The sequence below is a fragment of the Amblyomma americanum genome, chromosome 1 (assembly GCF_052857255.1).
Source record: "Amblyomma americanum isolate KBUSLIRL-KWMA chromosome 1, ASM5285725v1, whole genome shotgun sequence".
In the NCBI taxonomy this organism is placed as follows: domain Eukaryota; kingdom Metazoa; phylum Arthropoda; class Arachnida; order Ixodida; family Ixodidae; genus Amblyomma; species Amblyomma americanum.
This window is the reverse complement of record NC_135497.1, coordinates 316,047,910-316,075,717: the sequence shown is the minus strand read 5'-3', so window position 1 is coordinate 316,075,717 and position 27,808 is coordinate 316,047,910. Positions and strand designations below refer to the sequence as shown.

Below are 27,808 nucleotides of genomic sequence, written 5' to 3'. Positions count from 1 at the left end.
GCCCTGACTGCTCACTTTTACGATTGTATTCCTCCTGCAGTCCAGTGTTGAACATGAAATCAGTTACTGAGCTGTTTTTGAAAACAATGGTACTAGTAGTGTTTCCTGGTGCTTCCTGGGTTTTATAGACTGTTGGCTGCTTACAAATATATCCTAATGCACTCCTTATCTTCCCTATTCTTGGCCTCTTCAGATTAAAAGTAGTGTGAAATTGTGAATTTCCAGTGTGCTTCAATGGCATGCTTGCCTTCAAGCTTTCAGTCTCTTGCTACAGTTGACTGTTGATACAGATTTCACGGGCTCGCAAAAATTGTATCATCAAAAAACAAGCTAGTTTTGTATGCTGAAGCACGAGAAATGTATTTAACAAGCAAGTCTGTTCATGGGTGGTGCGATTTATTTACAGCCACTTGTCACCGCTTTGTACTTGTGGCGCGTACTGCATGTCTGGACAGTGCAGTGCCTGGTGCTGGTGGGCGCAGTTGCAGCTCCCATGTTCGTGCTATCTGTAGTGGCGTGAAAGAGCATTCGGAACATCCAAATTCCTGATGATTTTACATGGTGCACTTCAGCAAGATTTGTGTCATCTGTTATCTTTCCTTCGGGATTCTACTTTATTCAAGAGTAATTGTTACTTATCATTGTAAGTAGGCATTCGTATGACTGCCTTTTGTTGCTTAATGCGTGTGCTATGAGAACTGGCCCTGAGCAGCTTTTAATGCAATAGCATTAATGCTGCCTGCAGAAAATCTGGCGTCATCATTGTCAGCGTTGAGTGAAAAATCCCTGGAGAAGCAACCTCGGTAGGCCGCCTAGGTCACATGACCTTGTGGCATCATCACAACCTGCCCACCGGATTGTGACCAAACTGACAACCGTGGCAGGGCAGTGGCACATTGCTTAGCTGCCGCACCACTGCACCAGGAGCGGTATGAGGACTCCCAGGAATCTATGAATGTAAAATTGAGAATGACGAATTCCACAAAAATATGCATTAACTCGTTAGCGCTATCGAGTCATACCCTTAATACGGAGCTTAAGTGTCCCCTCGAATTTTTTGTTCTCAAAACAGGGATGAAGATTTTATGGCAGTACTTCAGCGAGAGCTGGATGGACCCCTCCCGCCACGTTTTGTCAAACCGTAAGTGCTTGTAATTTGACAGTGTTTGTAATCATTTGCTTCTTTATTTATAAATGTTGGATTGTAAATGGTAGCTTTGCTGTACTTTGCATCACATAGAGCTTGACTTGATATCATTCAGGTCAGACGTAGCATGGTACTGCTACTTTTTGCCTTTTTGTGCATGGGTTACAATCCCAAGTATATTTCGGTGCTGTCCTGTTGCACATATTCCACTAACAAACGAGAAAATGATTCTCGTTAAAGTACATATGCTTGCATGCTATCACTGCCTGTTGGAACAGAGAAAGATAACGGAAGCTTCACACATGCAGTGCACGTGGTGCTGCATGTTTGCAGGTATCGACTGCAATTCATATATTAGAACTTGACAGAATTTATATTTGGATGTACATGTTTTGAGAAAAAGGTGCTGTCATTATTGTGTCCCTTTATTTCAACTTGTCCCTTCTTTGCAAGATGCATCCATCTAAGGATGAGCCTCCCAGCCATGTCCATCGAAATACTAGAGGTCCGTGTACTGTGCGATGTCAGTGCACGTTAAAGTGCCCAGGTAGTCGAAATTTCCGGAGCCCTTCACTACGGTGTCCCTCATAGCTTGAGTTGCTTTGGGACATCAAACCCTTAAAACCCCCATAAACCATAAACCAATCTAAGGATGAACCAGCTAGCCTGGACCAAAGTATTAATTGCATCTGGAGGATGTGTGTTTAGATGACTATTCTTAGTTTCCAAAGCATCATTTGTCCATACCTAGAAATATTTGTAGTCCAAAGTTCTTACAAGGAACTTGTGCACTGCAGCAAGTGATCTCTCAGTAAGACTACAACACGGGACAGTGGTGATGGTGATATTCCTCTTGTGATAGTCTTCTTTTGCGCTAACTGGTTACTTGAAAACATGCACCAACGAGCTCAGCAACAAGTTTTATTGTTTGCTTTTTAAGCTGTGTTCTTTGCTGCAAAGGAAGCCATATAGTTTTTTTTATGCGGCCTGACTTCTCTTGTGTGGAGTCATTAGGGACCACTAGTTTGTTCCTGAAAGATTGCAACCACATGCAGGCATTTCCGCAATGTCCAGGACAGTTGGCAACAATATCAGCGCATCTCAAAAAGTCCAAGACAGAGAAAACCGTGTTATTTTTAGTGCAATATTTAGTGCTTAGCAAGTTAGTGGCTTGTCTGTCGTATTAGTGCCAGCTGATCATCCCTTTGGGCCCATGCCAGCCTGGCGCGCCAGGACGATGAGAGAGGGTGGGAAAAGTTGTCATGTTCAAACAGTGCAGGCATAGCTGTGGCCATTTTGATCTGGGGGAATGCCTAATGGAAACATCGCTATTGCCAGCACTGAGTTTGCATTTCTTTTTTTCCAGCACAAGTTATAACTAGCCTTATAAACAGTTTGCCTTTGAAATCTTTGTCCTCCTCACTTTCTGTCTTTCACTGCAGCTGTGTGGTGATATGCACCTTGCTACAACTGTTAATTTGTTGGAATGAGCTGGCAAAATGTTGCATGCAGGGATGTAATAGGAAATGTGAGCACTATTTAATGGCGTGAATTTCTGGCAACACAGTCACGACGTTGCATTAGAGCTGGAGTGACTGTGTTGTGTTAAATTTTGTACTGTACACAGGGGCCATCAATAACGAGCCATGAAGCTGAAACGGAGCTGAGTTTCATTTTTTTTTTTTTTTTTTTTTTTGACAGGAGCAAGGTACACTGGCGGTTTGTATAGTCAGACTTGTGCTTTGGTTTGCATACCTTTGGAGCTAGCTAAATTCGCATTTTGCAGCATTTGATGCAACCCTGCTGTGCTTTGTCTTGTGAAAGACCACATATTAAATTCTGATAGTGTCTGACCTTGACTAGAGTCACTAAATAAAGACTTAGAGTACCAGCACTCTTTTCTCCTATTGTTCTGTGCCGCTGCCACGATCATTGGTCAGTTTGCATCACGTGATATTTGTTTACACTGCGCCGGTTCATGGGGGCTGCCATTTTGTGGCTTATGCGTTTTCAGTCGGCCAACTGTGGTAGTTCTAGTGCTGCGATGCTGCGAGTGCTGCCGGTGACCGACTCAGTGACCAGGGATTCCGCGCCTCGCAGCATTTCAGCTCCGCACGACGAAAGCATAAACTGAAGGCAACAGCTGTACCGTTTGCATCTGAGCGGCTCCATGCCGTACGGCTACGATCCCCGCCGCAGCGCGGGGTGGCTAACAGCGTTGTTTACAAAATGGCCGGGCCAAAGTTAGCGGCGAGGTCGCCGAAGCGGCAATCTGGCAACAATGATAAACAACAAAATGGCCGCCCCTGCTTATCGCCGTGCTGCAGTGACGGTACTCTAAGTCTTTATTTAGCGACTCTAACCTTGACCATATGTCTTGCTTCTTTCTCTCTCTCTCTCTCTGATCAGTGAGTACCTCAGGACAGGGCACTGCCTGATGGTTCTTAACCATTTGCAAAAGCCCTTCATTACCACTGCAAATGTTTGTCAACTTCTGGAGTGGACATCAGATGATATTTTGCAGAAGGTATGTATGGCATCTTTTGTCTCCCCTGCAACCAGTTTGTTATCTTCACTTGTTTTTTTGTTGGCTCTTTACGCTTTTTATTTGCTTGGAAGAAGTTTGGTCTTGGCTTGAAGTCTTTAATGCGGTCTGCAGCTTTTCAGTAAGGGATTACTTTGCATTAAAATGGCCATTAGGACCAGAAGCTAGTGGCGTGCTGTACTAAGCAGATAACCCATTTTAAGAGCGTTAGCTCTTACTACTTGCATTTGTCAAGGATGCGCCTATCTGCAATGGAGGTGAAATTGTCCAGAACAGTTACCACGTGACCACACTATATCGCATAGCAACAGTGTTGATACCTCTACTTTCGATCCATTATATATGTGCCAGTATAGCGGCCATCGAAGTGGGACACCCCCTGAGGAATTGCCATTTGCATAAAATTTGGGGACCACCCGTTTGACACAGGATCTTCCAAGTGGTGTCAAATGACTTGGCATGTTTCTCAGGATAAAATTACTAATTGAGATAAAGCCCAAAATATGTGTGGGATTCGCACCGACAACATTTCCACCCCCAAACCGTGCATTCCGATGACCTTCAGATGTCCATTAAAGCTGAACCATTTGTCGCGGGAGGTTCCGGATGACGTCAAACGATTCATCGTGTTGTGATGCGCATGTTTATAAAATTTGTAACAAGGGAGTATTACTCATTGGCATCCACCCAACCGCAGCCATACGGCTACAAAGAAAAGCTATACAGCTTTCTCAGAAACCTCATTGTTAAAGATAAATTCGTCCTGGTCCTGGGTTCGAACCCAGGACCACCGCTTCACTGGAGTAGTCGCTCTACCAACTGAGCTAACCGGGACGGCAAGCTTATGTTATTCACTGATATAACGAAGAAATATACAGTATATAGCAAAGGTGGCTGTAAATCGCAATAGTAGTGCAGTATTGCAAAATCCGTGAGGTAGATGGCGCTGCTTGCATCTTAGAAGGGATGTTTCCGGAAGGATGTTTTGATTTGGTCTTCGCCACGTTTGCTGAGCGCACCGATGTAAACACTTGAACTTCCTGTAGTTAGTGCTCTTAGTTCGAACACTGAGGCAGTGTTGGCAAAGATTTTTTTTTTCTTCAGTTTGAATCCATGTACATGCACAAAAAGTTCACTTTCATGTATTGTGGTTTTTCCTTTTGTTACTTAGCTGGAAAAGAAATGCATACAGTTTTCAGTGCTGGTCCTGAGAAGACCTGAAAATGGCTTGCTTTTCAACCAAATGTCTAGGTAAGAAAAGTGCAGAAAGTTGATGATTGATTCATTTTGTGTTATTTTAATAAATCATTTTGTATTTGTCATCCTCTCCATTGTGCAGCTATGGAGTCCCGGGTGTGAGGATTTGCGAACAGCTCCAGGAACAGGTTTCTTTCTTTGCTCTGGAAAAGTAAGACACTACTTCTTACCTACCCGCCGCGGTGGCTCAGTGGTTAGGGTGCTAGTCTACTGAGCCAAAGTTCCCGGATTTGAACCCGGCCACACCGGCCACATTTCATTGGAGGCGAAATGCAAAGGTGCCTGTGTGCTGTGTGATGTCAATGCACATTAAAGATCCCCAGGTGGTCGAAGTTATTCCAGAGCCCTCCACTATGGCACGTCTTTCGTCCTTACTTCTTTCACTCGCTCCTTTATTCGTTCCCGTATGGTGCTGCACATAAAATTTTAAAATGTCAAAACTGCTGAAGGTATGCGTGTGAAAATATATATTTCTTTATCTAATACACTTTCCAATAAGCTTGCCAAAATTCATTGCTCTATGCGAAAAAGTAAAAAATTTCACCTCTGAAAGCCACGTCCTCCCTTAAGGGGACAAGTAGGCCCCATACCTCCCATGTATTTTAGACGATGTTCGAGACTCTTTTTCTTGGGTACTGCTAGGGTCAGGGCAGTCACACTGGTATCATAATCAGCTTTTTGTGTTCTCATTACTGAACCGGAATAATTATTTAATATCTGTTTCGCATTTTTTGTTTGTTTCTTTACTGGACCCTACCAATTTCCAAGCCAAAATCAGCAATAAACATCCTGTGAAACAAAATTCCTTGCATTAATTTTTTATAATTCTCGTTCAGCAGACTTTTCATCGTCTTTGTTACACACCAGGCAAAAATGTTTCCAGTGCTCGTGGTTCCTGAGAAAAAGGGTCAAGTTTCAAAAAATTGTTTTGACATAATTGGCTTTTAAGTTGAAAAACTGGCTTCATTACACGAAATTACCCTGAACAAACATGCATTGATATACGATTTCAATAGCTATCAGCCAGGTAGGAATCTACGCAATCACAACTTCTCATTTATTTGCTGCCTCACTTTCTGGGCATCTTTTTGTGATGAGCTGTGTAGCACTTTCTGCAAAGTGGTCATTGGCGGTCGGTTTCAAACAGCCATTTCATCATGTGTATCACTCGAAACACCAAGTGACATTGAATTGTCTGTTTCGGCAACGCATCCATCATTAAAAATAAGCAAAGCGTTCATCAGAGATATTTTCAGCGTCTAAATACCAATAAAGGAATTTTGCAGCACGCTCGCGAAAAAAAAAAAGTGCAATACTCATTTGCGTTTTCTATGTTTTTTTCTTCCTCAACCAGTGATAGCTGCAGTCGGTAAGCACTTTTATCTCGTCTGCGTATGCTGCTGACAGCAAGAGTTTTGAAGAACAAGAATTCATGGTAGACTCCAGCCATCACTCAGATGCTGTGCCCTGCGCCGGGCGGCGTTCCCAGTATTCAACGACATGATAGTAAACATAGGCTGGTTGGTGCAGATTCCATGCTTACAGCACAAATTCTTCAGCGTTAGTCATTGCAGTAACTGTATCGCACCGAAGCAGGGTAAGAGTAAACAGTGCACTCGAAGAGCAAGCAATGCTAGTTGAATAGTGTCTAGAGCTAAACTTGGCTCAAAACAAAACGCTGGGAAGCTTTTTGCTGTTGCCAGATAAGCACTGATAATCATTATAATCCTCAAGAAAATTCGGCTTATCTGTTTTCTTATTATTTTTTTGTCAACACAGGAGAGCTACATATTACAGATTAGCAAAATTGGTCACGGTTCGCAGCCACCTACATTTCTAAAAATGTAATTTTTGTGTCAAATTTTTTCCCACACAAATGAGACATTGGATCTTGTTGTCCGGAAGAAAACGAAATTTCATACTGCGAAAAAACAAAAAATTGATTTTTAAAAATTGTAGCCTAGCCCGTTCTCTTAAGAAATTGACACTAGATGTAGTGTGCAGTGAAAAGTCTCCATATAACTCTGATAATATCAGCGACCAAAGCCTCCAGAATGTGCAGAATGTGGCATAGAGACAAAGGCGTCAGGTCTGCCAATGATCACCTTATTTGACTTCCATACATTAGTGGACATGTCGAACTTTCATCTCCATAAGTGTGGTCTGAAGCTACCAGCTAATAAGAGCTATTGGTTTCGGTTGTCTCACGCACGTCTTGGTGTACTTTTGGAAAAAAAAATTAGAGTAAGTGGCAGTACAGTAGACGTTCATTGAGACGAATTCTGGGATACAATGAACAATGTGATTTTTCTTTGGTTTCCACTAGGACTCAATGTAAAATTAATCCGCTTGGGATGAACTGTTTCGCATGATCTTCGGTCAAGACGAACTTTCGCAGCGACTGCGAACTGCAGCGGCCTCACACAATGGCATTCACGAGGCGTCCACGTGGCACTGTCAAGAGGAGAAAAAATATACACAGAAAATGCATTTACCTGATAAAGTGCACTCCCACAAGATGGCTCCTCCACACCTTTACGCAAAACTGCGGGAAGCCATCTTGGGAGAGTGCCTTTCTTGCCAGTATGGAAAAGGTAGGGCACTATCGTGCCTCCGCTGGCACAGAGCCCTGACATGTTCAAGTGTCTGCTTCATGCTCGTGTCACTTGCCAGACGTTGCCTCCCACAGGCCAAAAGGCGCATGTGCGCAAAGTGCACCCACTCGTTTACTTGGCGCTTTAAAATTCCGGTCCCGCATTTTAAATTCATTATTTTCAACGCCTTATCGTAGTGCACAGATGACCAGATAGTGCCACTGCATGCATTGCCTGCTGTGTATGGAAAGGCACGTGGTGTGCTTGTTGGTGGCTTTGGTAATAGTTATGCAGCAGAAGGAGCAAGTTGGACTCAAGGGTACCCTGTAGGGCACCTTCAACGTGATTGGAGGAGGATGAAAAGCAAAAATGAGAGGACACTTAAGCTCCGCCTTAAAGGTGCACTAAAGACAAATCTGAACTCGTCTTTCTACTGCGAGAACTCGATCTACATGTTCCCAGCATTCTTAGAAACATCGAATAATTTTCCTGTAACGCCGGTTTCCGTAATTTAAATCGTCCCGGCTCCTGTCTTTTTTTCTTAAACTCAACGCTGAAGGTAGGAGGAGTCAGCCAACGCGTGGAGTGTCTTTCAGCCAGTCCCGTGGTGGCTTGCCGCTCTGCCATTGGCGGAGTGATGCGTAAGTCAGAGTCCACGCGTATTTTTATTTCCATGGGCCTAATTTGCAGCTGTGTTGTCTGCGACTGAAACTAGTTATTCACAGAAGCATAAAAAACAAAAAAAAAACGAAAGCGAAGCCGCCACGGGACTGCCTGAAAGGCACTCCACTCGTTGGCTGACTCCTCTTTCCTTCAGCGTTGAGTTAAAAAAAAAAAAAAAGATGGGACCCGGGACGTTTAACTCGATTTAAATTAGGGAAATTGGCTGCACAGGACAATAATTTAAAGTTTCTAGGAATGCTCGGAACGTGTATATCGAGTTCCTGTGGTAAAAAGACAAGTTCAGATTCCTCTTTAGTGCACCTTTAATGGTATGACGCGATAGCGTAGCGGGTTAATACCCATATGTGTAGAATGTCACTTCTCTACTTTACGTTCATAGATGCCTGGGAGTCTTCATACGCCTCCTGGTGCAGCAGTTAAGCGATAAGCTCCTGCCCTGCATTGGCAGGTGCTCCTAGTGGAGTGCCTTGTGGAGCCCAGGTTGACATTCCCAAGCGACCAATCATTAGGTGCCAGCAGCCATGCCACCTGCCAAGTAGAGGTGGCCCACCTGCCTCCTAGGTTGCTCCCTGGGCACCACCTGCCGGAGTCATGCTTGTGATTTTTCGTTCACAACACCGACGCTGGTGCCGACACCTGATTTTCTGGACAATGAGGCCTTTAACACTATTGCGTTAAATAACGAGCCACCGCGATGGCTCAGTAGTTATGGTGTGCTCAGCTGCTGACCCGAAAGACGCAGGTTCGATCCCGGCCGCTGTGGTCACATTTCGATGGAGGCGAAATGCTTTAGGCTCATGTACTGTGCAATATCAGTGCACATTAAAAAACCCAGGTGGTTGAAATTTCCGGAGCCCTTCACTATGGCGTCCCTCATAGCCGTAGTCGCTTTGGGACATTAAGCCCCCATAAGCCATAAGCAGAAAAGAAAAACTCATACCAATAGCAGCCGTTGTGGGACATAGTGAGAAAAAAAGAAAGATAATGGAAAAAGAAAACTAGACCAATGCCATTTTCACGTAGGATAATGTGAGCTTGTTTCATGCTCTGTCTTATTGTATAGTGCAATAAATGCTCTGTTAACAATTACCTTCTATCTGAAAAAGACAATTTTGTTTACTTTTTTCATGTAACATAAATATGGACATACCTAGTACGCTCACATATCTTTTTTTAGGGGCATCTCTGTTAAGTTGAACTTCTGGCAAGACAAGCAGATTCCAGTCCCTTCAAGTTCCTCTTAAAGGGAGTCTACTGTATTTCATAGGCATCAGGCTGACTGCATTGGTAGCACAAAACATGAGCATGAACCATATGGTTCTAACCTGCACTGCATTGTTTATGTGTGTGTGATACGTGAACTGAAGTCTCAAGATACGTTCTTCTTTTCTTTTTCGGGTGATTGTTCCAGTGTCATTGACTTGCTGAACTTATTCGAACATCCATCTCAGAGGCTGAGACAGGAGGTCACTAGAGTCTTGAACTCCTTTGACCCAGCAAGTGAATACTGGCAGGTAGGTAACCTCATTTGCTCTGTATGCATGCAAAGAGCAACTAAGTACAACATTACTGGTGAATTAATAAATTGGATTTCCGATTCTAATAGAGGCTTCATAGGAGTTAAATTTATTGACACCTTGGTGACTAAAATTAAAACAGTTGCTGCATTTCAGCGTGCTTGAAGCAGTAAAAATGGCCTGAAAATCTCTCGAACAGTACCCTAGGTTTTGAGCTGGAATATTTTTTCTTCCTCAGTGTATATCCGACGACAGTGACACAGAGGATTTACAATCCCTGGAGGAAGATCTGGCCAGGCTGCATGCACAAAGGTGATTACTGCCTTCAATTTTCACTGAGGGCCTTCTCCCAGGCATGTAGTTCGCCTTGTGAGTGTAGTGTTAGAAATCACAGCTTAAGACAACCCCTATTTGTCTTTTAACTGATTTGATAACTAATGTGGACAGAAATTTTTAAGTAGATGAAAGTACATGTTCTGTGTTAAATGTGCCAAACGTTTTGTGTTATACAAAGCAGTGCATGACTGAGTGGTTTGGGCTTTGCATGCTTTGTGTTGCAAAACAGTGCCTTTGTAAGCTAGTTGTGAACATCCTAAAGAACTTGTGTTATTGAAATACTAGAGTGATGTATGAAATTTAGCACTGTTACACATCTGAAAAAATGAACTGCCAGAAGTTGACGCATTTACATGTAATTTCATATCATTAACGCGTTGTGGCCTGAAATTTTTATCCACTTTGCGGCTGTTCCGGTTCGGAGCTATTTTGCCAATTTTGTTTATGGAATGTTTATTTTTTATGTCTTCTTATTTGCCGAAGTCTTCAGAGGATATTTGGACAGCGTGTGGTTTAACAGATGGTGCATCATGCATTGTGAGGAAAACGTGCACAATTTGAGCATGGAAAAGCTTGTCGGGCTGTGCCCAACAGCATTCCGGAATGGTCATGTTACGTTATTGGACCCAACTAGGGACCGTAAAAGCACAAATGTCCCTTGATGCTGCGTACAGAGTCGATCACACTTGTCTAGAGCGCTCGGGCGGTGTGCTGCGGAGCAAATGAAGTGAAATCTTTTTGCAGCTGCTTTGCTAGCGGTAAGGCGCTGCTGCCTGTGCGGTTCACGTGTCTATTCTGCTGCTCTCCGGCGCAACCATTATCAGTGAAAGTCAATACCTGCTTTAGAATTCCGCTTCATTTCCCCTGGATGGCACCTGTTGGGCACTCTAGACAAGTGTGATCGACTCTGTACAAAGGACCGTAACATGGCCTGACTAAGCCTTGTCTACCAGTCGTCGACGATATCTGCTATCGGCCGCGCAGCAGGGAGCCAAGGTCAGCTGTGCACCAGATGAGACACTGATTTGGGCGTCGCTGCTCTCTTTCGTTTTTCTTTTTAGGCTTTGCACTGTTCCGGCACAAATGTGCTTTCCCCTCTCTTCCCTCTGCGTGGTCATGTGCCAAAAATGCGCAGTCATCACGAGCTGCTTGCTCTGTTGTGGCTTCACTGCTACAGCATCGCTCCTGTGAAGGAGGCCGCAGAAGGCCTTACTATTTTGTAGATTTTGTAGCAGTTCTCCTTTGATATTCATGACAGTGGGCAAACAGTACACCACAGCGTAGTTGCGATAAATCGGCATTGCCGCAGATGACCATTGCTTATCTTTTAATCAGTTCAACTTGCTGCTCTGTTAAACTGTTTTTGAAAGGTCTACTCTCCCTCCTGTAAACTATGTGGTCAACATGCCACTTTATGCCACATACTCTGGGCTTGCCCTCATGACTCCCCTTCTCGGGGTTTGCAGCTTTCGAATCCAGACCAGTGGGAGGCCGCATTGCTCAGTTCCGACTCGTACACACAGATCCGGGTTGTGACAAGAGCCCTAGAAGTTGCCGAACGCCACAGGCTCATGGCCACTTGATGGGGCCATAACCCCACACCATCTGGTACTTTTGTCGACGAAAATAGTTAATCCTCCTCCTCCTCCTCCTTGAAAGTTTTTTTGTAGCCATTCGACTGTCAGAGCTTTGAATAATTTGGACCTTTTTTCCAGTCTTTTGAGGTCCCAATTAATGTGGCTTTACTGCTCTTGGGAAACAAATGCATTATTGATCACTTTTTTTCAGCCATACAAACAGTCGGAGAATTGTGGTCGAGTGAAGACATCAATGCCTTTCACTGATATTTTATCTTGTGCTATAGCATTTAACCGCACTTGGATGATGAAAGAGATGTGATTTGCTATTTTTATGTATAGATGTCCATAATGCACAGCACTAGTCTTGGGTCATATTTAGGGGCATTTCTGATAATTGACGAAAATCTCTGGTCCCTTGAGGTTTGAATTAATGAGTATAGTCTAAGATAATCATTTCAGCCATGTTGGCTTGAGCGTGCAGAACCATCAGCCTATGCGATCAGTTTAGCTAACGTAGCCAAGCTAAGCTAAGCAAGTGGATAGCCTGGATCATCATGGGTACCACTTAAAACTTGCTTTCCAATGTTATGAGGAGGAGGAGAGAGATTTTAATAAAACAGGAGAGGTCTGCCTGGTTGTTGACCTGGCATGCTACTCCAGTTCCAATGTTATGAAATCGTCACAAATTATACCTCAGGGAATAAAAGTGGCCTCATGTAAGGTGTTCTTCTCATGGAGCACTTCATGTAAGGGATTTCTTCTCATGGCATGAGCAGTGCATAGGGTCTGGAGAAACTGAACTTTCTGGAAGCAGATGTATTACAAGTGCAATCATCTTTATTTTCTGTCACAGTAGAGCCTGTAGGTTATTTGAAGTGAGTTAATGTTTTCTGTGGGATTCTTTATGCTTGTATGTTTACTACATATGTACAGGGTCATAACTAACATTGCTTGGTCCTTGCAGGATGGAGCTGATCCAAGAGTTGGTGGTTTCAAGTAATGAGAAAATTGTGGATGAGATCTCCCGGATCGAAGCAACGATAAGAAAAGTTGTGGCGCTTATGTATGAATAAGGTGAGGATGAAAAGGAGGTTATACATTAAAGCATCTTTGCATAGCCTTTTGGTTGGACTTTGTCATTACATTGTCATCATTGTGAAGAGACAGGATGCGCTCCAACTCCCTCATTGATTTTTTTTTTATTTGTAAATAGAAACGCCTTGCTAATTTTCCAGCAGCACAAAAATGGCCACTTTTTTCTCAGGGCCTCACCAGAGTGGGGCCTTTTCGTCTTTTTCACTTGTGGTGCAGCAGGCTTGGCCAGTTTTCTCTGCCTCTCTGCCCATTTGTGACGCTGATAAAGTCCTTCCAGCTTACTGTTGCTGTCTCTGCAGTGGTATACTAATTTCACTGGAAATGACACCATAGAAGTACATAGAAATGGGTGCAGTTTGGAGCAAAATTGTGTGCCTTTTGCTGTACTTTGGGCAGCTATATTTGTTATCCAAATTTAGCAGGGTTTAGTTGCCATGCTTAGAAACTGTTTCAGGGGCACTAATATGTGTGTTCACTAGACAAACCAAATGAGTTTGTATTCTTGGGCTGTGCATCATGTGACTCCACCTGTCTGGTACCAGTCACATCTTGTCCTCTTATCTGAAAGAGTAGGTTACTTTTTTCACCCATTCCCCCCCCCCCCCCCCCCCCCCCCCCCCCCTTCTTCCTCCTCAAGACGGAATCGCGGCATGCGCGCAGCGTAAAGCAAAAGACGCGTAATGATGCAGTCGAAAGGCCAGCAGTCCGAGGCAAATGGAGATCAAATGCGATGAAACAGCACCCTATCCTGCCTTCCATAATTGCATGCGGCTGGTTGATTTGCGGAAAAACTGAACTGCCAGCAGCCCTGTAGTTTCAGAGATCCTGGTGCGAGGGGAAGGTACCGGAAGTTTGCTCTCACGCTGTCTACGGCCCGTCAAAGAATGCGATCACCAGTGTGAGCAAGCCGGGTAATTGGTGCACAATGCAAGTTTTTGTGATTTGCAGTGATTTGGTTAGAAAATTAGTTGTCTGTAATGTAGACTGTAAGAATTTGTGTTTATGGCTTGTACCCACAGGATCATGAAGTGCTTTGCGGGACATTTTTCGTTTTTGTGTAGACATTTTAATGAATAGTAATGACATTTAGCATGCACTCACTAAAAAGCAGCATTGCTGCACTTTATACCCCTGTCACATGGGCACTTTCGATCCTCATTGAGTCAATGCTCATCGAACTCAATGCAGATCGACGGTTGTCACACGGCCACTTTCAAGCGCAATCGAGCTCGATCCTGCTTGACTCGATGCTGATTCCTCAAGAGTGCTTGAGGTTCCAAGCACAATCGAGAACACTCTCGTTCTCATGAACCTATAAAAATAAACACTAGTTAACAAAATCAAACCACAATTGTTGTTGTTGTAATTGATTAAAATGTAATACAGAACATTTTTCAGGTACTATGCCTGCTTATATGCAAACATTTGAAAATAATCTCAACACCATGCTCCAAGACAAGCTTCGCCGTCAGTGTAAACAAAGATGGCGTCCTCCTCCTCGTCGGCGTGGAAACTGTGGAGCGAGCGCGAGACAGCCGCTCTCATCGACTGCTGGCAGGACCGCCTAAATAATTTGCGGCGCCAGAAGAGAAACGCCGCAGTCTATGCAGAAATCGCGGAGGCGTTGCAGGCCCTCGGGTTGCATCGCACAGCAGCAGAGGTGCGCCACAAAAACCTGGCGCAGATACGCAATGTACCGATTTGGCTACGGATTTGGCTGCCGCTGCCCCCGACTGCACAGTGTTGCCGGACATCGCCATGTTATGGCTGTCGGCGGAACATTTGGCGCCACCTAACACACATGAGGGAAACTTCTCAATGAGCATTGAAAATGCCCGTGTAGCACCGGATGTTTCGAGCGTGCTCGAAAATCTCGATGCAGATCGAGCTCAATGAGAATCGAAAGTGCCCGTGTGACAGGGGTATTAGTTGTATACATTGGAATCCTGATTATAAAACATACATGTGCTATGCTAATCCATCACATAGTTTGTGTTTTGTATAATCTGGGAAATACCATAAAATGGGCACATTTAGTTTATGCACCCTTGCCACTGCACGTTAAGTATATGCATTGATACCGTATTTACCCACATAATGTACCCACTTTTTTCCCAGTAAACATGACATCAGTTTGGGGGAAAGGTTCATTACACTGGGAAACAAAAAACGGCTGACAGATTTCTAAGAGAGTCGAAATTTCATATTGTACGGCACCGCCCCCCCCACCCCCCTTGCATCCACAGGTGTTCAGAATCGTTTGCTTCGAAAGGTGTTTCCTCAATCACAACGTGATCTGACGATTTTGCGATTGTTGACGGCGCCATGGCCAATCGTAGCGAGATCAATATGCCCAGGCGAGGTACGCATATTTTAGGCGAAGTAAAAAATCTCGCCAGGACGGTTGTGAGTGTTTAATGTGAATGTTTAAGCCTTACTTGGGATGTGAGAGGGGTTAAGCATATTCACTCCCAATCTCAGGCTTGCCAGATCACTTGGGGATCTGAAGGTCCTGCTTCCTTCATAGCAATTAAGTGTAGAGCATGTTTTACAACGTCTTCAAACTGCTATGCTCTGGTCTGGTGCTCAAGTTACAAGATGCTTCAGCCAGCCTCTGGATACCATAAAGTCTGGTCCTGTTGCCGGTTTTGCCACCAACACAATAATTTATATTAAAATGAAGTTATGGTTGATTCCCATGATGCCTGCAGCAGTTGAGCAAGTGGAAAAGCAGGCCATGTGAGAACTGCATTGTACCAGCAGCTGCGGTTCACACGTATGGAATGCAGTTTCAAACAATCATCCAAACTGTCATTACAGCAGGTTGTGTCATTTTAGTGTTCATGTTCCTGCCTTCATATAGATTTCTAATAACTTGGGTAACATGAGATCTGCTTGTAAAGTGCCTTGTCAGCGCCTGTTTAATTCCAGGCAGTCCCCACCATTTGTCGTACAAGGCAGGATGAGTGGTCTCGCGTACTGAAATGCAGACATTAATGGGATTTTTTGGTGAAGGGTTCATTGGGCCTGTTATAATTCATTGTGGTTCATCGCATAAACGAGGGACGCATTTGGTTAGCCAAAGTTCCACTATGTTACTAAACGTATAAGGTAAGGTTCTAGACCATTGATCGCTTACGCTAGACCATTGATCGCTTACGCTAGCCGGACACTCACAAAAGCTGAAGCCAACTATTCTGTCACCGAGAAGGAGTGTTTAGCCATCCTTTGGGCGATCGCCAAATTTCGTCCCTACCTGTATGGGCGCCCTTTTGACGTTGTCACCGATCACCACGCCCTCTGCTGGCTGTCCTCTTGAAAGATCCCTCTGGCCGACTGGCGCGATGGGCTCTGTGACTCCAAGAGTACGACATTCGCGTTATCTATCGTTCCGGCCGCAAACATGCCGATTCTGATGTCATCTCACGTTCCCCTCTACCATCTGAGGCAGCGCCTTGTATATCCGGCCTGTCTTCTTTGAAGTTTGAGTTCGCTGATATGGCTTCCGAGCAGCGCAAAGACCCGTGGATCACTTCCCTTTTTGATCTCCTATCTGGCCAATCGTCTCGACCTCCTTCCCGTGCTCTCCGTCGTCAGTCCCACCATTTCGCCATCCGAGATGAGCTCCTTTAACGCCGCAACTATCTCCCGGATGGTCGCAAGTGGCTTCTCGTCATTCCGGCACATCTGCGCTCTTCATTTGCTCTTCCTACCACGATGATCCCCAGTGTGCCCATGCCGAATTCTTGAAGACTTGCACCCGTCTACAACAGCGGGACTACTGGCGTGGGATGGCCGTTACGTCCGCCAGTTCATTCAGTCCTGCACCACATGCCAGCGACGAAAACATCCCCCTTGCCGACCCGCCGCTCCTATGCAGCCGCTGCCTTGCCCAGTACAGCCCTTCAAATGTGTTGGCATCGACCTCTACGGCCCTCTTCCCAGCACATCAACCGGGAACCGCTGGATCATCGTTGCCATCGACCACCTTACACGTTACGCTGAAACATCGCCTTTACCATCCGCTACAGCCCACGACATTGCATCCTTCATTCTCCATCGCATCATTCTTCGCCATGGTGCGCCCAAAGAGCTGCTCAGTGATAGAGGTCCGGCCTTCCTCTCAGAAGTTGTAGAAGCTCTCCTTCAGGAATGCAACGTTGTTCACCGCACCAGCTCCACCTACCATCCCCAGATAAATGGCATGGTTGAGCGTTTTAATCGCACCGTCGGCGGCATGCTGGCCATGTATGTTGCTTCCGACCATTGTAACTGGGACTGCGTTCTCCCTTTTGGCACATACGCTTATAACTCCGCTGCTCAATCCACCACCGGATTCTCTCCGTACTTTCTCCTGTACGGCCGTGAGCCTTCTTGCACAATGGACACCATTCTACCTTACCGCCCTGATGCTTCCGAATTTACAACTCTTTCTCAAGCCGCAACTTATGCCGAAGAATGCCGACAGCTTGCCCGGTCCTTCACTTCTCACGCCCAGCAGCAGCAGAAAAGCACCCGTGATCCCCCTGCACTTCCTCCCGCTTACCTTCCTGACTCTTTGGTCTGGCTCCGGGTACCCTCCTCAGGTCCCGGCCTTTCCTCCAAACTTGTTAGCAAGTACCAGGGACCCTACCATATTCTTCAGCAGACATCCCCCGTCAATTACCTCATCGAACCCGCCGCCGAGGCCGCGAAATTGTCCACACGACCCGCCTCAAACCTTACTATGACCCCGGTGTCGTCACATCGCCCTAGGCTAAGGCCCCTAGTTTCCTGTGATTCTGCGAACAATCGCGGATTTAAGCATTCTCTGTGGAATGGCACTTTAGGAGCCACACTCTTTGTTTCTTGTGGTATTGTGTCCGTGGATGTCTGTAGGAATAATGTACAGTAAAACATGGTTAATTTGAAGTCATTGGGATTGGGAGAAATATTCGAATTAACCGACCACAGCAAAAAATTTCGTTGCGGACTGGACGAACTTTGGTGCATAAAGTTCGACTGTCCAGCTCGTAACCAATGCTGGCCAAAGAGAAAGTTGACTCCAAATACTATTAAGTCTACGTAACCCCCCCCTCACACACACACACACTTTCCCCTTAATCCTGCCGCCGCATTTTCTTTTGTAGTTTGTCGACAGATGGCATCACGGCGCGCGCGCAACTCAAAGCAACAAACATGTAACGATGCAATCACAAGGACAGCAGGCTAATGAAGCCAGTGGAAATAAAAACCAAGAAGCAGCTTTCCAGCTTGCCTCAACACTAACATGTGGCCCGGTTGACTAGCGGAAAACTGAGCTGACTTGCATAAAAATTAACTTTTTTTTTGTGGCACAGAGCTCTATGTGTCCGGCCAGGAATGGGCTCCGGCACGTGTCGCTTACCACTTGGCACTACACGTAACCAGAATCATGTCACTATTCTTGTTTCATTTTACACTGTTTACTCTCTCAACATATGTTTAAATTAACATTTTGTGTGCTAAGTGATTGATAATTGCCAAGTTTTGTTGAGTGTAGAATCGTAAAAGCTGGGTTTCACGGTGAGCCTTGCTTTGCCTTGGGTAGTTGAGTGGTTGAAGGGGTTGATGCATCTCCAATCGTGATACCGTATTTATTCGAATCTAGGCCGATAGTTTTTTTTTTCAAATAATCATATTCCAAACCCTAGGGTCGGCTTAGATTTGAGGATTTTAAGAAACACGTCAGTTTTTCATTGAAACTGCTTAGTATGGTGCATAGCTAGTGCCATCTAGAAAAGTCAGTATCGCAGCCGCTACTAGCCATGCCAGTAGCCAACCGTACACAAGCGAGGTCGCCATATTGACCTGTGTCATGTCGGCCGCATGGAGATAGAAGCATTTAGGAGGCGAAACTCTCCTCTCTCCCGCGACCGGGAAGAGTCACAGGCGCTGCAAGCTTCCTTCAGCCTCCGCCGGATGTCGCCCTTGTCAGGTTCCCGGCGACGACGGCCGCTCGCACCGCCGCACGCATTTCTGCTCTTCCGCTGGAGAGCATTTGCGCAGTTATCATTTTCTTCGCAATAATCATGCTGCCCTGACCTACCGTGTGGTAACACGTGGGTTTATAGTACGGGATGCAATCTACGTTCGAATGCCAACCGTTGAAGGGCCTGCGGCTCGGCGCTCTTCCACATAATGGTGGGGAGTGCCACGCGATGGCTACCCTCTTGCTTGACAGTCGTGAAGGGACAAATAGAGCACATGAATGATTTTAGCTTTGTGCACTTACCTTGAGGGATGTAGGGACCACGAGAGACATGCGTTCTAAGAAGTTTGCTGAAGAAGTAAAAGATGAAGAGGTGAGCGTATGCTCCCGGAGACAGCATCGGTCATAATTAAGGCAACACGTACACCCATAGCCTTCTGATTCACATGTGCTGTTCAGCCCGATTAAATCAATAAAAAAAAATTCAGCACCTGGCTGTTCTCAAATCCCATTTTAAGGTGCAAGTAGTCCATCATTACACTTTATAACTTCTTATGGCTTCATGCCAATTTCTTTGATTTGTTGCTTTCAATTCAGCGAGCGCCAAATTGTGAAATCTACACACAAGGTAGGGCAAATGAACAATATATGAAGGCATCGCATTTATTCACATTGCCTCCAGCGGGGACGCACCACATGAAATGTTTGTGAAAAGCGTTTCATTGTATACAAATGTATTTACATATATACATTGAGGGCATCAGTTAATACTGTGACAATCATTTCTATCAAAGTTTTTCTCCTATGCCACTTTCCATAAGTCTTTCACAAATAGTTAAGACTGCAGTCACCGTTTCTATGTTGCACTTTTGTGGTGCGCAGACGCCTGGCACTGAGAGCTTCTTGAATTTGTGTAGCACAACTCGCACAAATGCTTGATATTTCGCACAGTCTCAGTCCTTACAAAGTCTTGACATTTTCTTCTTTTCTTTTGTTGTTTTCTCAGTGTCCCATGTTTCCCCAATGCAACGTTGCCTCATACGCATTGCGACGTAGTAGTGGAGAATCTTTTTAATAGCATTATTTTTATGTTTATGGCAGGGGAACGTTACATGAAAGGTGTCCAGAACATGGTCGATGGTGCGCCAAAGCACATCGCAGTCGTCCATATTCTTCGAAAAAAGTCTTCTGCGCAGCAAAGAAGGTTAAACAGTTTGGTGTTAGGGTGCACGAGTCCGCCCCTGGTTTTGCAGAGTGTCAAAGAGGCTTTTTTCATTGTTGGCACTGCAACAGAAAGAGACGCTCTACATTTTGAGCAGGGAAACATTTTTATGTTAGTTTCCTAGTCAGGAACCTTGTCACATAATATAAAACTGCGTTCACGACGTCCGCATCATTGTTGTCGCTGCGCAACACCTCATAGCACTCCCATCCTTCGGTTTCAATGATGCCGTCCAACTTCTCTTCTAGCTCATCAAGTGGTGATCGTTTCGAATCGTTCTTAAAAATTTCCCGGAAAGCAGAAAGATTCAGTACTGGTCCTTCTTCTCAGGCTTCGCAGTTCCCGAACTTAGGTGGCTTCAGCAAGCTATATAAGCTTCGCATCCAGTATAGTTGCAAAAATGTAGTCATATCAGGATGGTCGTTCTCACCTTTAAATAGAAAACATGAGAGGGTGGGTAACAGGGCTACTGCAGCGATTAGCAGCTATAAGTGGGGTCACGTCACAAGATGGCAGAAAAAAAAATGGAACAAAAGAAAGTTATAGGCGATAAAAAGACATGTAAAGGGCCGTGAAAAGGTAGTCAGGTAGCTAACATTAACAAAAAACAGTGAAAAAAAAAGAGCAGGGAACACGTTAAAACTATGAAGTGCAGAGAGGAGATTACACAAGTGAATACATAAAAACATGAAGATAGTAAAACCTTTAAAACATGCCCAAAAAGGGGAACTAAAAGCATTAAAATCTTGTAAGATGCTGCAGAGGATAAAACAAGATAAAGGCAGTACCAACAAGAGATCAGTGAATTATTCAGCTTTGTGTGGCACACAAGAGACCTTAGGTGTTTGTCAAGTCACCTAGAAAATCCAGCTGTTTTGTTTTTTTTTGACAAAAGGGGGATGGAGTGCTCACGCATTGCTCACCGGTGAAATTGATTTTGAGGGCTTCGACAATTTTCCTCATCAACCTATCTCGTCCTCTGGCGATAGTGGTGCAGCGATTAAAGTAAGGAGTGCAGATTCGTTCAGGGTTGTTTTCTCTGATTTTACACTTCTTACAGTGCTTAGCCTGGTGCTTAGCCAGGTATAGCCATAAATGGCTAATACTTTTAACATTGTTTTGACGTCCTTGGAATCTGATATTGATACCTCTTCTCGCATGACACTGGCACAGAGTAAATTTAGGGGACATAGAGTGTGCCACCCTACACCCTTGGGGTTCCAGAGGGTTATTCACTTTGGAACAGAGGGCGGAAAGCTTGTTGGGAGCCGTGAAAATGACATCCAAGAAGGTGTATCAATATCTGACTCCAAGAACATCAAAACAGTGTTAAAAGTGCAGCCATTTCTGGGCACCTAGCTAAGCACTGTAATAAGTGTAAAATCGGGGAAAGCAGCCCTGAACAAATCTGCATCCCTGACTTTAATCGCTGCACCACTATCGGCCGAGGACGGGTTAGGTTGACGAGGAAAATCGACGAAGCCCTCAAAATTCATTACGCCGGTGAACAATGCCTGAGCACTCCATCCCTCTCCTTGTCAAAAAAAGAGCTGGATTTTCTGGGTGACTTGACCAACACCTAAGGTTTCTTGTGTGCCACACACAGCTGAATAATTCACCGATCTCTCACTGCCACTGCCATTATGTTGTTTTATCCTCCGCAGCAGCCCTGTTACCCACCCTCTCATGTTTTCTATTTAAACGTCTTTCCTCCAGAATAAATTTCAGTTGTGAGTCAGCACTCATGTGCGTTTCTTTGTCTGTCTGTGTTTCATTATGCTGCTTCCTTTTAAATGCATTACCAACTAGCCCTGAACTTTGCTCTTCTGAGCATCATCCATGATAGATTGCAATTGAAAGATGACTGATTAACCAGCTTTTTAATTTTCGGGTTCAGGATCCAACTTAATATTGCAGTTTGAGGCCATTTCTGAATCAGCATCATGAGTCCAATTGTGGTGAGATGCTGGCCCATTGCACTGGAAACCTGCATTGTGCATTGTCCTTTAAAGGGGGACAACATCTTAGAACTATTTTCTTTATTAATGGACAGGTTAGCACCAAATTTTCACTGTTTGTACATTTCCATGTGCTGATTCCAAAACTGCAGTTTCCTCCTGCAGCAGACAGTTTCACGTCTTTGGAACACTATAACGCACGAATTAAGTGGTATTTTTTCAATGAAGGTTCGTAGATAGCTGCGTAATGACCTCAGGATCGCGAAAATAAAAAGATGAAAACTCAAATTTTTTGACCAGTTTTGGGCCACAAAGAGCCATGTCTCCTCTTAAACGTGTCGTTTTGGCGTGGACTGTACTGTTGCCAACGCAGGTTGCTTGATTTGGTCTGATATTTTCTTGAGTGCATGCATAATTTCATGTTCAGTGTACTGAGCCATGGTGCCAGTTCAGAAATTCCCAGAGCTAGGTTCACCTCAGATGTTGACACCTTCCAATTCTGTTGACAGCTTCCAATAATCTGGTGCCCTAGGGCCAAACCTCTTTATAGCAGGTCCTAATGAGGTCTTACCGACTTCTTGCACTGGATTGTACGTTATCACTTCTATGGACCACTGATACTTGCAGAGCAAGATTAAACGTTGCAAGCTAAAAAAGCTTGCGCGTGCGTAAGGTAGATAATTGTGCCACACAGCCACCAGTTTTTGCCATATGCCATGGTGGCAATTGCATTCCACTAAGGCACTTTCTTTTGCACTTCATCTGTTTCAAAACTCTCCAAGTGCCCCTGTCTTTTATTTAGGTGGCACAGAACATTTTCTGAGCTCGAAAATTGGTCAACGGCATTCGCTTCTCTGAAAGATTGCTGCCAGATACTGCTGGGCAAAGGAAGTGTCATGACAAATACCAAGTTCTGCAGACACAAATTTACTAAAGTTTCACTGCTGGCTTACGTTGTGTGCCATAATTAAAAGCAACCTTTTGTACACACCTCATGGCAACTACGGCTTGTAGATTGCCGTGCACGCTGCTACTTGCAAAACTTGGACAAAGAAGCAAGCACACCTCCAAGCAGGCTCTCCAACCAGTAGCTCCGATCAGTTGTCATGACATCAAAGTTTGTCACCTTGTGCCTGCTTGCCACCTGTGATGCCACGCTAGCAGGCGCGAGGTAGCTGACTGCAACATCATGACGATGGACCACTCCCTGTGCTCAAACACTGTCATGCCGAGGGGTCTCGCGGGCAGAAATACCCATTTTGGCCTCTGCATTTATCTCAGATGTGTCATGCTTTTTCCTGTCTTCTCTCAATGGGGGCTACCTTGGTGCGTGTTGCCCTTGCTGCACCATGCAGTCAGCAGGCTAACGTTTTGCCCATCAAGCCAACCACACCTTCGCTAGTGACTTGGGCTGGTGACATAAGTGTGCGTCAACACCATTGCTTCGAGACTGAAATGGGTGCAGATGCAAAGATGTGCCAACTAGTGCCAAAACATTTCCGTGCCGATATCAACTTCCTCAGTACGCCATACTGCAGTCCATTGTGTTGGGTCTAGTCTTCTTGAACATCGGATGTAATGAACGAATGACGCATGACAGTCAAGCATATTATTAGGCTCAACTGTAGTGCTGCATGACTTAGCTCAAGCCTCAAGGATATCACACAAGGTGCTGGAGTCAACTTTTGTCTGCAAGAAAACAGCAGTGCATCAATAGCACATCTTGTCCAATTGTGCTGGTCATATGTATTGTGCCAAATTCTATTTTAAAACATAATATATTTGCTATTAAGGGTACTGTGGTACAATGGAAACGTGAAATGGAGTAAAATGATAGGTGATGTGTGTGTTTTTCTATGTCCTGTACCTTTCATTTTTTGAACGAAAATACAAAGTACCGAGGCTTTTGTGGATGTTAAAAAACCTGGGTGTTCAGAATTAATGCAGAGCTCTATGTTAAAGCATATTTTGTAGTCCAGGTATGGCTTCAACACTGCAGAATTCTATTTTCTAGTACAAGTTAAAGGTCTCCAACATGTGACCAAGCTTGCATGAATACAGCGTGAATCCACTGTTAAATTTGTCGTGACGGTATTTAGCACTATGCTTTTTACCATTGATGTGGCCTTAGTTTGAGGACGAGTTATGTTTGGTCCATTTTTCTTTTTATCATTGAGAATTTTTTGCTTTTAAAAGGTATTGTGTCCTCAGTCTTTCATTCAATCTGTTCATTGAAAATCCCACTAACCCCTTGAGATGCTGCTTGCCATTTCTACATATTTACGAAATCTGTGCACATGACCGTCGTGAATGTACTGCCAAGCTGTTTGCTTTGTGGACGACTGTGTATATAACATCTGAAAGGGTTCAGTAATTGACCTAGAGGCAGTATTCCATGTAACATTTTTTTTATTGTTATGTAATGGGGTTGTTATTAGAGGTAAATCTTTTCTTCTCTTAAAATCTGCTGAAACTGCACCAACTGATTTAAGTTCTTACCTTTAGTTCAGTGCTTCTAATTTCGTTACAGGAATTCAGCCACCCCAGCCATCTCTTGCCAGGTGCAAGAAACCAGAAAATCATCTTGGCATGTGAGAAGTAGTGACCAGCTATTCTGCAGGTTCAGGGTTCAGACTGCACTACATTCGCCAAGTTCCATGTTGTCTCAGGGACTGCTTGGAGTTGGGACTAAGATATGTCCCTTTCACTTTCATTTTGCCTGTGATTCCTTGTATACCTGTTTCATCGAAAATCATTTAATAAAGAACTTGTTGATCCTTCAGTGAGATCCAGCTGCATGAGAGTTATACATTCTATTCTACTGTTTATCCCAAAAATTGCGCGCTACATTTAGAGGGCCTGGAACATATCTTTGTTGACAGAAGAAAATTCCTTGGAATTGGTAGCACGGGATTTTGATGCGCAAAAATATTTCCCCATCGCTGAACGCATTCAGAGCAGTTGAAGGTGCATTTATCTCCTGCCTAATCCAATGCCTCTAAAAGCAAACTTGTTCCAAGCAGTCTAGGATGACAAATCGGAGACCAACTCAAAATGACACTGTTCAAAGGTGCTTTTCCATTCGAATTAAAATATGTGCCAAACTGCATGAGTAATGCCTGGGTATAAGTTTTAGAAGAAATGATGAGGCATGATTGGGTTCGTGCTTCTTAAGGGAGAAGCAGTCTGCATGGTATATTCCGTAGGCGTTGCCGTGCTTTGAACGTGCATCTGCTTGGCAGAGGACATGCTCGTCGCACTCCTTCGAGAAGTCTGGCACCAGCCTGATGTTGCCCGCCTGCTGGTTGTGGTACGTACCAGGTTGCAGCGACTTTATTGGAGTGGCTAAAGCTGTTTGTATGAAAAGCTCCCGCCGGAAACGACCCAGAACGCGGCTAAGCCGCGCGCGGCGCTGCGCTTAGGGCACCGCCGGAGCGAGCGGCACCCGCAGCTTGTCCCCTTTAAGAAAACTACGCTCACGCTGTTTTGTGCCCTCGGTTCTTCGCAGTTCTTTAAATTTTAGAGCGCTGCAGCTCTCCAGAGTTGAGCGGTGTGCCTCGCTGTTGGCGTAACCGAGCGCGGAGCGCAGCAGAGGATGAAAAGGTGCAGCAAGGACCCGCGGCGCATGTAGCGCGCGCTGCAGTCCATTCTATTCCAAAAACTTTTATTTCCATCATAAATGGAGACACCCTACTCCCTACCCCTGGCGCGCAAGCCTAGGGGCGGGGGCCGGGGCCTCCGCGACTAGATGCAGTCTGCTCGCTGATGACGTCACCGGTAAGATATGCGTCCCTCGCCAGAGTAGCGCACGCTGGCCGTTCGCCCGAGGTGAGGCTTCGGCGGCGGAACTCTGCGCGCTGCCCGAGTGAAAACCCTGAGCCACATGCATTCAGCAGGTTCCGTGCATTCAGCAGGTGTGTTCCGTATACGGTCGCCAAGTACCGCAGCAGTTACACTCAAAAATCGCTTCACCGAGAAGCGAAATCGTCGGCTACTTTTGTAGCGTGAGCTGCACTACGCTGCCCAGTTGAGCATTTCGCCGTGAGCCTGGGAGGCCGATAGGGCGCATGCGTGAAACCAGAGAGGAGCAGGAGTTGCGCGGCGCATGTCAGACTCGTAGAGGTGTGCGCCGAGGCATTGGTGCGTCCTGTAAATATGAATACATTTTTCCCCGCAAATCTAGCTGCGTTTGAGATATAATTTTGTCTTAATTCTTTTCCCTGTCTGAGGCATATAATCACGTCAAGTGTTTTGCAATGAATCAACACGAAACAAACCAAAGCAACGCTGCTCTCCGCGCGTCTACGAATGTGTATCGTCACCTGACAACGCAACGTGGCATTCCGAAACTACTACTTCAAAAGCGGAGCATGGCGCAATGAGTAGAACGTTTTGGAACGTCGGAATTATGACTTGAGGGTCGTGGGCACTGGCTGCGGGTGGAATCGGCGATATGTCCCAAAACGGCATCAACGCATCGTAACATATCTCAGATGCAAAATGTACCCCTGCTGCAAAAAAAAAACATTTTCTTTTTTATTCGGGGAAAGGCCCTTATAAGAACAGCTGCCTTAAACAAATGGTGATTGATATTCAGAACAAGTGATTTCACAAACTCCATAAGGAAATGTTTGTGTTATAACATCTACTGATTGGTTGGCAGGTAAAAGCTGAACCAAGCAAAAGTTGGTCATAAAAGAGGTCTGTTTCTTTTACGTAACACAATCTCATTTAGAACAAGTGGAAGTACGATTAACATATCGAGTGTCACGTGCGTCGGTGCCGGCTTAACAATTCTAGACGAGTTCTCCACTTTCCGCGCAATGGAGAAATACCTCTATAACCGGAGGATAGCAAAAAGACGACGTAGAAAACAAAGGTTCTGCACGTTCATGAGCAAGAAATATAAACATAATCAACATACGTGCTTGTGATATGTGCCTAATTTTTTTTTTTAATTGGCGCCTAAGAAACAAAGACTTTACAGAACATTTTGCATCTCTCTCACCCTTCACCCCCCCCTGTATTCTGTGTTCGGAGCCCTTGGTACGAAAAGCCCTATAGATTTCAACCAGCTCAGCAAATAAGGCTGTAGCGAAATAGCGTTTTAAATTTGTGGTTTAGCTTTCCACACCGACTAGAAACGACCGCCACGCCGCCGCCGTTCGAAACCGACACGGCGCTCACCTCTACTGTCAGAGCACAGGCGGTCTCGAGGGGAGCGCGCGGTCAGAGTTCGCCGCCGCGCGTGAATGCGCATGCGCGGCAACCGGATATGGGCAGCGCCGCAGTAGGCCATCATCATCAGCAATACGTGCGCTGCCATTGGCTATAGTGAACTAGAATATTCTAGTTCACTGTACAATGGCGCTGCGCATGACATCAGAGCTCTGCCGCGGCCGCGTGTGGGGTCGTGTGGATAAACAGCGTATGCGCGGCTGTGTGTGTCAAAGCTGAGGTGATACGAGTCGGTGCATCACAATCGCTTCGAATGGGTGACAAAGTGGGGACTCCAGACGGCACTATGCGGCGTTATCGTCAGGAGAAGATAGGTAGTTTTAGACTGAGTTAAGGGTAGGGAGGCCAGCGGAGGTGTGTGAGAATAATTTTTGGCGGGCTTTCACGTTGCGCAGTGCTGAGGCCTATCTGCATAGGAATCTTGGCGGGCTTTCACAAGGCGTAGTCGGCCGGACGATGGGTCGGCAAGCTAGGAAAGTTAAGGTGGACGGGGACGGGGAGTTAGTGCAGTGCCGGGAGTGCGACCGTTGGTGCTATTTAGATGAGACTGGGTTCAGGAGCTTAGCCAAGGCGGATGAGGCTAGCTTCGCGTGTGTAAGATGTGTAAGCGGTTTGAGGACGCCGTTCATACGTTAAAAGGGGAATGGGAAGCTGGGTTTAATGAACTTAGTGCGGGCCTGAAGGT

The 27,808-nt window shown here is 45.2% G+C and overlaps 1 protein-coding gene across 2 annotated transcripts in view; it reads left to right on the top strand.

The window, feature by feature from the left end:
- LOC144115380 (uncharacterized) overlaps positions 1-24,667 on the top strand; it is a 152,680-nt gene extending 128,013 nt beyond the window's left edge. Inside the window, exons 15-22 of one of the 2 annotated variants that reach the window (XM_077649747.1) lie at positions 1,073-1,141; positions 3,557-3,674; positions 4,864-4,943; positions 5,032-5,100; positions 9,639-9,741; positions 9,983-10,056; positions 12,625-12,734; positions 24,416-24,667. In XM_077649747.1, the coding sequence (XP_077505873.1) occupies positions 1,073-1,141; positions 3,557-3,674; positions 4,864-4,943; positions 5,032-5,100; positions 9,639-9,741; positions 9,983-10,056; positions 12,625-12,733 (622 nt within the window). In that variant the 3' untranslated portion in view covers position 12,734; positions 24,416-24,667. Of the gene's footprint in view, positions 1-1,072; positions 1,142-3,556; positions 3,675-4,863; positions 4,944-5,031; positions 5,101-6,303; positions 6,470-9,638; positions 9,742-9,982; positions 10,057-12,624; positions 12,735-24,415 lie in introns of those variants that run through there. The other variant, XM_077649748.1, reaches the window with a different exon arrangement.
- Positions 24,668-27,808: the final 3,141 nt, after the last annotated feature.